This window comes from Juglans regia, chromosome 13, assembly GCF_001411555.2.
Source record: "Juglans regia cultivar Chandler chromosome 13, Walnut 2.0, whole genome shotgun sequence".
Classification (NCBI taxonomy): Eukaryota; Viridiplantae; Streptophyta; class Magnoliopsida; order Fagales; family Juglandaceae; genus Juglans; species Juglans regia.
The window spans coordinates 4,379,765-4,390,863 of NC_049913.1; the positions used below are offsets into that span (position 1 = coordinate 4,379,765).

Genomic DNA, 11,099 nt, shown 5'->3' on the forward strand with positions numbered 1-11,099 from the left:
TTGGTGTGGAGCACACTATGAATTTTTTATTGATTAAGTAAATTACTATTAGTTATATTTTTTATTTTTTAAAATTATGTAAATATATTTAAAAAATATTTTTAAAAAAATATATTTTATACTGAGGGATACCAAATAGACAAATTGAGAGACTATAGTAGAACTATCCATGACTACCATTTCATGTATGCATAAAAGTATTAGCGAGGGAGTTAGAGAGAGAGAGAGAGATTCATTTTCCACCCTTCAAATGTTGTGGAAACGTTTAGGATAAAAGATAAATGAATAAATAAATGCCTTCCATGCGGCTGCCACGTAGCTTTGAATATTCATGTCGTGTGTCGGTACGATTTGGCAAAGAATGCGGATCCCTTTCAATTTAAAAACGTAATGAGTTAGATAGTCTGTTAACAGAGTGGTAATTTATAAATTAATATTTGTAAATAATAATAAATAATATTGAGATGAGTTGATATAATATTAACTCGCATTTCAATCCAATTTGTCTCTAATTCTATTTATTATTCTTATATATCACGTATTATATTTATTTTAATTATTTTTCAATCTTTTTATAATAAATATGTAATATATATATATATATATGATAATTAAAATAATTTAATTAGTTAAATAAAAATAAAATAAAATAAATAATTTTAAAATATATAGTAATATATAGTGTTGCATGACAAGTAACATCCATCTTTGATAAAACAATGAAGGTCTGTAAAAGTAGTTTTTTTTTTTTTTTTTTTTGAAAAAAGCTTCCTTCATTGATATCAAGAAGATTACAAGATGTGATGAAACAATAGAGTTTCCTCTATATTAACAACGTAATCAGATACATATAAAGCAGCCTTAGCAAAATTATGGGCAACATAATTGTCTTCCTTGTGCACATGACTGACTCTGCATGCTTCCAACTTTGTCATTGTAGCTTGAACATCACTAATGATCATCCCAAAGGAGCTCCCATTATGCTTCTTGAGGTTGACTTTAGTCACTACCTTTTTAGAGTCTCCTTCAAGAATGATTATCCTCATGCCCAAATCAACTCCAAAATTTGCTACAATTCCTGCTGCCAAAGCCTCAGCAATATTCGGATAAGGCAAAGAACTTTGATTTTTCCTCAAGGTTGCCAAAAAACTACCCATATCATCTCTAACTGCCACCCCAATTCTTATTTTACAAAGATTTTTATCAATCGGCACATCCCAATTAACCTTACAAAAACTTTAAGGTGGACAAACCCAAGGATCAGACCTACTGGTATTTTACATTAACATGCTGCTCAATACTAGGATTAACTATACATAAATCCTGCATTGTTTGGTTGACTTTGTGAATCACAACTTGTGGATCTAACAAAATATTCTTAAAAACTAACTTATTTCTTCTCCACCAAAGGGTCTAGAAAGATAAAGACAGTTCCAACATTTATTGTTTATCGAGTTTGTTGAAGTGAGTTGAGTTGATATGATAAAATATTGCTATAATATTATTGTTTATTATTATTATTATTATTTTGAGATTTGAAAAAAGTTGAATTGTTTATTATATTTTATATTGGGATTTGAAAAAATTGTACTGATGAGTTGAGATGAATTGAGATGATCTCAACTTCCAAACGAAGCCTAAAACTACTATAAGACCACTTACTTTTCTGAATTATCCTAAAAAGTTGGCTCAATACATCATTTGCTGAGGCACATTCCTACAAAATATGCTCAACTGTTTCAGGCTCACTAAGGCACATTGGACACGTAGGAATATCCAAAATTTTCCTCTTGTACATATTGTTTTTGGTAGGCAATATATTTTGACAAGCTCTCCAAAGAAAGTTCTTAGCTGCTGGAGGTAAGTTCATCTTCCATAATTTTGTCTATTTCTAGTCCCTCTGATTATTGATGAAAGAACTTTGGCTTTTTCCCTTATCTTGTAAATTCCCTTGTAAATGATAATAACTTTTCACTATAAAGCAGCCATTTGCATTGTTTCTCCATATCAATTTATCTGATTGATTACTCTGGCTGATTGGTAACTACTTGATTAGCTCAGCTTCTCTGCTGCAAAAAATCTCATTAATTAAAAGAATATTTCATTCCTTGCCATCTGATATCATTAGAGCTTCCACCTTAGCTTCTTCTCCCAATGCTTTGTTACCACTTTGAGGTATAAAAGTTGTAGGTTGTTGCAACCAAGGGTCAAACCATATTCTCACTGACTTCCCATTTCCTATTCTCCAGTAAAGACCAATTTTTAGAGGCTCTCTTGCGGATAGAATACTTCTCCAAATGTAGGATGAGTTACTTCCCACTTTTGCATTAAGAAAATCAGACTTGGGAAAATATTTAAACTTCAACACAGTAGAAGATAAGGAATTAGAATATAACATAATTCTCCAACCTTGCTTAGCTAGTATAGCAAGATTAAAATTTTCAAAATCTCTAAATCCAAGACCTCCTACTTCTTGGAATTTCCCCATTTGAGATCAACTCATACAATTCATCCTTTTTTCTTGACTTACTCGACCCCACCAGTATCCTTTCATCAAATTGTTAAGTTGCCTCAATAAAGATTTAAGAAGTTTAAAAACTCTCATCGAGTAAGTGAGAATTGATTGAATGACAGTTTTAAGCATAATCTCTATCCCTGCTTGTGATGGAATTTGTGCTTCCAATTGTTCATTTTAGTGCTAACTATGTCTAGAATGGCCTTGAACTCTTTACATCTTGATCTACCAACCAAAGATGGAAGGCCTAGATACTGATCCTGTGAGTTTGTTCCTCTAATCCCTGCCATACTAGTTAAGAAGTTCTTGGAAGAGAGGCTAATGTTTTTACTAAAGAAGAGAGAAGACTTGTCTTTGTTCAATCTCTGGCCAGAAGCTTCCTCATATTGATTAACAATCTCCAACATCTTCCTCCACTCCATCTCTACTGCCCTAATAGAAAAGCATGTAATCATCTATAAAAAACAGATGAGTGATATGCAATTTATCTCTTATAATAGGAATCCCAATAATTTGTCTAGTCAATTCTGTCTTTTTGATCAATTGAGAAGAGTTTCTGAACATAAAATGAATAGATAAGATGAAAGATGATCATCTTGTTTAATTCTACGAGATGACTGAAAATTAAGTTGTGGAATGCCGTTGATTAACAATGAATAAAATGAATAGATATGCCGTAAAAGAAGTTATACACGTATCATAACAGCTACCGAGAAAAAGTTTCCACCATAGAAGCCCTAAAAATGTCTCACACGTCCGTCTAATCATTGTCCGGACTTACCTGATCTTTTTTTTTCAATCATGGATTTTAAAAAAAAATGTAATCCAATAATATTAGAGCACATGTCCATAGACTGAAAAAATGAGAAAGTTCAAGCAGAAAGGACTTAATATATTCAAAGGGCAACGCCAAGAGTGATACGTATGCTTTTGTCATTGGCGTTGAAATATTTATAATTATGGAAATGTTAGGAAGTCTGTTTATTTTGTCGATTGTTTTTTTTTTTAAGATTTAAAAAAATTAATTTTTTTTACATCATTTTTCTTAACACTTTTAAATATTTTAAAAAAAACTATAATATTATTAAACAATATTTTCTTACTTCCTAAATAAATAAAAAAACTAAAAAAAAATTTAAAACAATCGGGCATAATAAATGGGAGCTCAAAACGGACACTCTATCATTTTTCTTATAATTATAAGTGGGTGGATATAATATATTCTATCATCTCAAACAAATTTAGTCAAGAATGTAATTATTATTATATTATATATTCGGATATTTTCATAATCCTACTCTTATAATATGTGATATATGATTAGGAAAAAATAACATAAAAAACCCGGATCGTAAAAGCGAAGCTAATTCAATCCGTGCACTCTTTAGAGCATTATCATTGGTTTGGCTAAAATTTAACTTTAATCAATTTAGCTAACAAGACACTTAAAACACCTCATATTAAATTACTCATGTTTATATAAATTTAGACATTAACTACAGTGACTCGCCAAATATGTGGGTAGTGGGTGTACACTAACTTAGTCAAGAGTTAATCTTCAGAATGGTCCGTCTGTAGATATTCAAAAAACACCCCTCCAATAAGTGACTTAGGGTGTGTTTGGATGTTGAAGTGAGTTGAGTTGAATTGAGATGATAAAATATTATTAGAATATTATTTTTTAATATTATTATTATTTTGAGATTTGAAAAAGTTAAATTTTTTATTATATTTTGTGTTGAGATTTGAAAAAGTTGTAATGATGAGTTGAGAGAGAGAGAGGGAGGGAGAGGGAGATGAGAGAGAAAGCATACCAAGAGAGGGAGAGGCCAGCGACAGAGCTTACCAAGCGGGAGGAGCTCGAGGTTGAGTTGGGCGGTGGTCAGTGGTGCTAAGCTATGTCCGTGTGGAACCAGGCATGTAGAAGATGATGAGCTATTTTGTTTCTGATTGTATAAAACAGGGGCTTATCTTGTATCGGTGGGAGGAACAACAAGGTTCTTCATCTTGTATTGGTCATGTTCTTTAGGTTTTAACGACTTATTGTTCCAATTCTTTGCTTGGATTTTTTAATTTTCTTGATTTTGGCTCATATTTTATTTACTAGCCCGTGACTTGTATTTTGGAAATTAGAGGTTAATGTTGTTTTTTTCCTGATGGAGTTCAGATCAATTTGTGTTGGCTTTAATTTTGTTTGGTTGCTGAGAAAATGTTTGAAGCAATAAGGGCGTCATTGAAATGCGCGTGATTTGATCAATTTCTTGTATTCTTCTTTCTCTATTTTCTTTGAAAGCAAAGCTATATTATATTAAGTTACTATGTTCCATTTTTTTTTCTTTTCTTCCTGCGTTTTCTTAGCAACCAAGCAGAAATGCATTTTCTTAGCAACCAAGTAGAAATAGGTTTCACTGTGATTTTGAATGGATTGTGGGTTATTTTGGTTTGATTATAGGCTGATTTTGGGAGGAGATGGAGATGATCGACGAAGATGGGGGAGATCGGCGACAGAGATAGGCGGCGATGGAGATGATGGGAGGCAGAAATGCTTGGCGACGGCAGCAGGAGAAGACGAAAGGACTAAGAATATGGAACATGAGGGGTCTGGACTCATACAGATGAATAATCAAATGTGATGCACTCCATTGACTTAATGTGAAATAAGTGAGGAGTCAAAATTTAATTGGGGCTGTTTATGGGTCAACAGCAGACCAACCACTCCAAAGCGGTTATGCTTAGTCAAACACTATAATATTCATATCTCACACCTCTCGCCAAATATGTAGGTGTTTTTTGTAAGGACGATGCTACGTCCACCGCTCCCACTTCCCGATGGTGCTACCGTCAGGCATAATTAGTCTTTTTTGTTTTGTTATTTTTTTTACATGTATTTTTAAACACTTTTTAAATTTTTTTAAAAAATAAAAAATTACAATATTATTAAATAATATTTTCTTAATCACTAAGTAAAAAGAAAAAATAAAAAGAAAAAGAAAAATTACAACGATAACACCGAGCAGTAAAAACCAGTGGTGAGAATATCATTTGTCTTAAAAAAGTACAAAAAAATAAGGCACTACAACCACCATTGGTAGGTCCTTGGGAGCTACCACTACCACTAGTTATTTTTTTTATATGTATTTTTTTAACACTTTTAAATATATTTTTTAAAATTCACAATATTATTAAAAATACTTCATTAATAACAAAGTAAAAAAAAAAAAAATGCCAGCGGTAGCTCCAATGGGAGCTGGGAGTGGTGTGACTAGCATTATTCATTTTGTAATTAAGAAATTTTGTTCGATTTATTATTATTAAATATAAAATGTTATAAAAAATAGATTAATTAGTTAATATTAATTATTAATATAATAATTATTAATATTACTATTTAAGATTAATTTAATATTTAATAAATGTGATAAATATTAATATTAATTTAATTAGAATATAATTATTATCAACATTTAATTGGTAGAACTATAAAATATAATAAAAATAAATTAAATAAAAAAATAATTAAATTAATAATATTTTATTATTATATAGATAGTAGATGAGTAATTCAATTTGAAGATTAGATTTGAATATATTAGATAAATAAAAATTTATAGGATATTAGTTGAAATTTAAATTTATATTTGACCAATTCAATGAAAATGATCTTACATGGCATTGAGTGATTCGGTTCTTATTTAGTATAGGCGATGTCACATAATCTGTATAGAGCGAACAGGTACCACCAATGGAAGGGATGTTTAAATATCTTATCGTGCTACGCCTATCTTATCCCTAGAGGCCTAACAACTAGGGGTGTAACCGGTCCGGTCTGATCCGATTTTAGATAAAATCTAGGATTGAATTGGTATGTACCGGTTTTTTATTTTTCAAAATTGATCACGCACTAGTTACCCTCTTAAACTGGTACTTTCGGTTTTACCGGTTTCTGATCCGGTCTGGTCCGATTTTTCGATTTTTTTAAAATGTAAATTTCACAATTTGTCATTAAAAATTTGTTTATTAAAAAAAAATTGATTTAAAAAAAATTGTTTTACACTTTTATTAATATATTAGACTATATAATAGTATTAATATTAGACTATTGGTATAGTTATAAGTTATATATTAATATTAGTTATATACTTTTATTGATTTAGTATTTAACATTTTATGTAATAATTTATAAATTATAATAAGAAATTATTTCATATATGAATATATATGTTTAATATAAAATTTCACATAAAAATTTATAATTATACATTATATATAAAACTTATATATATTAATATTTAATATATATAAAATATTTTGGATAAAACTTATATATAAAAATATTAATTTTTATTTTTTTTAATCAACCGATCCGGTTCGGTCCGGTCCGGTCTAAAAAATTTCGGAACCGGAACCGGCCGATTTTTACGTTTTAAAAATCGGTTTCAGACCGGACCGGTTCAAAACCAGTAAAATAAATCTGATTCGGTCTGATTCGATCCGATTTTTCAATTTTTCAATTTGAATTTACACCCCTACTAACAACCAAAGCGTAGTCGACACACAAGCAAGGATAATAAAAATGAGGCCTAGGGCCAGCACGTGAAGAAGGTGGACGTGGAATGATGGTATGTGGAGCTTGAGCGCAGCAACTCATTTTATATCTTCATTTTAACTATTTACTTTTTTAAAAAAAATTTATTGATTAAGTAAGTATTTATATTTTTTTATTTTTTAAAAATATTAAAAGAAAGTAAAGAAAAAAAAATTAACTGAGGAACACCGAGTGAACAAATTGAGGAGCATATTATTACTACCCATGTCATATATGTTAGCGAGGGAGTTAGAGAGAGAGAGAGATTCATTTTCCACCCTTCAAATGTTGTGGGAAACGTTCAGGACAAAAGAAAAATGAATAAATAAATGCCTTGCACGTAGATTTGAATATTCATGTCGTGTGTCATATATGGATTTGGTAAAGAAAAATTCATCTCAGTACAATGGATTTGGTAATGTCTCACACGTCCTTCTTATCATTGTCTGGACTCATCTAATCTTATAATATTCAAAGGGCAATGCCAAGAATCAGCCTTCTGTATACTTTTGTCATTGACGTAGAAATATTTATAATTATAAGTGGGTGGATATAATATATTCTACCATCTTATACAAATCTAGTCGAAAATGTAATTATAATTATTATTATATTATATATTCGGATATTTTCAGAATCCTACTCTTATAATATATAATATATGATTAGGAAAAAATAACAAAGAAAAACCATCGGTGGATCGCAAAAGCAAATTCAATCTGTGCACTTCTTACATGGCATTGAGTGATTCATTGTCCTTTTATTGTAGGCAATGTCACATAATCTGTATAGAGCGAACAGAATCACCAATGAAAGGATGGTTTACATTTCTCATCGTGCTGCGCTTAACTTATCCTGAGAGGCCTAGCAACCAAAGTATAGTCGGCTCACGAGTAAAGGTAAGAGAAAGGAGGCTCAGGGCCAACAGATAAAGAAGGTGGACATGAAATGATAGGACGCCAACCTTTCGAACACGGTCCTGCATACACACGTAGTAGTAGGATCATGCTGCATTTACGAATCAAATAAGGAATAAGACAAAGATCATGACAAGGCCATCTATCTCTGACAGAATGCACATCAAGGCCATGACAAAATGCATAGAAGGTGACTGCACCAACCTACCACAAAAAATACTATTCAGGAGAATCACGTCGCATAAAATGTGACAAAGCGGTGCCCTATACAGAAGACGAACACCCTTGACACTAGATATGAAGAACCACCTCGCCGTGGGTATAAAAACTAAACTCTTGGTTAAAATGTTTTTTCTAGAGTTCTCTGTGATATAAAATTTCCTCTAAGAATTAACAAATTGACTTAGGCATCGAAAGTGTTTCGTTAATCCTGAGCCCTCATATTTCTTGTGTTATAGGTGATCGAGCTTGGTGTCTGGTGTGTGAAACATGTCATCAACAACTAACATATATACATTGTTATAAGAAAAATAAATATTTATGACGAATTATTTACAATAAAAATGACTACTTGTAATAATAATAGAGTAATGATATACACCATACTCTTATCATATTTTGATCATACTAAGTGTTACGTGGCACATTCATAACTATTAGATGATAAAGAAGTATATAATAAATGATTATTTAATGGCGATAAATATATCACATCATAATTTATGAAATGAAAGTAAGATGATAGTATGATATATATAATTTTTCATAATAATATATTAATTTTAACCAAAAATAACTAACTTCAAAGAAGCAGTGTTTTTATAAAGCGTTTACATTGTTTTTGTCAACCCTATTCTATTATTGATACGTACATACTATCAATCATGAATCGTAGCTCTGCCATTCTCTCAAAATGAAACAGAGCGCTAGCTAACAAACCCAATTTCGTGTGCGTACGTTAACTTTTCAAATCGAAAACGTTGTCGATGTAAATTTGCTATCTCAATTAATATAAAAAAACTTCTTCATTTCAAATTATTTTACAAGCATAATCCCAGATTCCCATATATACACACGGTATTTGGTAAGTGAAATAATTAAGATCACTTCATTACTATTTACAAACAATTCATTACTATCAATAAACTATTAACTACTTTTTTTTATTATTATTCCTTCTTTTTCCACTACTATTCTCATATTATCTCAACCATCACAGCAATCAAACGTAAGCATAGACTCTAACAAATACGTACGAATATATAGCAAACATAAGTGATATGGACATAAGGTCATACACGGAATCTATGCCGAGGGATCCATCGTTTCCATGTTGCAAATTAGACTTGGACGATAAAGGATGCAAACTTGTTGAGCAAATCAACGGCATTTTCAGAATCTGGCTTCATAAGATGGAAAACATGATCCTCTCCTCGATGCTCCACAACCTCCACACTCCCACCCCACCCGCTGTTCTTCAATTCCTCGTAATAGGATCCGCCTACGCCTCTCAAATGGTCATTTTCAGCAAAAAATATCAGCATCCTCTCGCACCCCAGCCTACTCAGATCCTCTACGGGCGGTTTCAGCCTCGGATCCTCCAACCCACCACTCGTTGGGAACATATACAACCACATCTCATCATCCTCCATGCCACCAAAGTACGGGTGCACCAAAATCGCCCCAATAACCTTCAAGCCCGGTAGCCCTATAGATCCGACCCGAACGGCCAGCGTGTGAGAAATGTTCCCGCCCCCACTATCTCCACCTACGAAAACCCGGTTAAGATCCGCATGTTCATTCAACCATGGCTCCGGCCCGTTTCCATTCGCATGAGATGCGATCCATTGGAGCCCCGCCCACGAGTCCTCATAACAAGCGGGTGGGGGCCGCTCCGGGAAAAGCCCATACTCAACCGAGACGGCAATGGCATTGGCTTTAGCAGCCAAGGAGGCAACGTGCTTGTGGTACATCGGAGAGAAGGCGGACTCGAAGCAGAAGGCACCGCCATGGATGTAGAAGAGTACCGGAAGTTTCCTCGTAGTGTCAATGATCCGGGGTAGGAATATCCGGGCGGATACGGGAGGTTTATTTGAAATAACTACGTCCTTGGATTGGACCCCAGTAATTGGGTCGTTGAAGGGTGGGATCTTATGCGTCGGGATAAATTTTTCGATCCGACCATCTCTGTATACCCGGAAGAAACGAAATTCATGGGTTATTTCATTGCCAACCGACCCCATTTGAAACAAGAGGATGACAAAGATTTATACACTTCTCAACGGAAGAGGTTGGCTTCGTTAATGCTTGTTGGCAAGGGGCAGAGCTGAATGAAGAGAAGGGAGGGCATTTATAAGATGGAATAAAAATAGCTTTTGTACAAATTTCACGCTTCACAGTGAAGAGAACGTGACACTCGTGGTGGCACGCGTCACTTTTCACTATGCATCTCTATCCCATCTTTCTTCTGCTTTATGAGATTTGCCCAAAATCATGTCTGAAAAAAAGCATCCCAGACAAAATGACAAAAAATGTACGTGCCCAGCGGGAAAAATGAAAGAAATGACCACGTTTTTTTACTGATAATAAGCCTAAGAAAATACCATTTTTGTCAGAACGAGAACACCTGCAAAACGCATGATTAAGTACATGAATAGATATACAAGAATAAAATCTCTGTATACAAGACATGCAAACTCGGATTATACAATTTATACATAAGTTTAAGTACGTGAAGAGGCATACAAGCGAATACCTTTAAGCAAAATAGTAACCGACAGATCTATTTGCGTTTGGTTGTTGAGAAAACGAAAGGAGGTGAAAGGAAACCGACAGATCTCTATTTGTGTTTAGTTGAGAAAATGAAAGGAGGTGACAGGAAACCAACAGATCTCTATTTGTGTTGTTGTTGAGAAAATAAAAAGAAAATAATAAATTTGCAACTTGTTCTCTGTTTAGTTGTTGAGAAAATAAAAGAAATTGTAAAAAAAAAAAAATGACTGAAATGGAGGAATGGAGAAACGGTGGGAAAAAAAAAAAAAAAAAAACGGTGTGTACCTCCCGGCCAGGAATGGGAGCGACG

At 32.9% G+C, this 11,099-nt stretch overlaps 1 protein-coding gene across 2 annotated transcripts; it reads right to left on the minus strand.

Moving 5' to 3' along the window:
* Positions 1 to 7,796: 7,796 nt before the first annotated feature.
* Positions 7,797 to 10,436, minus strand: LOC109002337 (2-hydroxyisoflavanone dehydratase-like). Of its 2 annotated transcripts, none has more exons than XM_018980034.2 (2): positions 9,316 to 10,436; positions 7,797 to 8,079 (listed from the first exon to the last, which is right to left on the minus strand). In XM_018980034.2, the coding sequence occupies exon 1, from the start codon at positions 10,258 to 10,260 to the stop codon at positions 9,358 to 9,360; it is 903 nt and encodes a 300-aa protein (XP_018835579.1). In that variant the 5' UTR covers positions 10,261 to 10,436; the 3' UTR covers positions 7,797 to 8,079; positions 9,316 to 9,357. The 2 variants fall into 2 exon arrangements, with proteins under 2 accessions (XP_018835579.1, XP_018835578.1); XM_018980033.2 differs by having other exon boundaries at positions 7,797 to 8,108.
* Between the last annotated feature and the right edge of the window lie 663 nt (positions 10,437 to 11,099).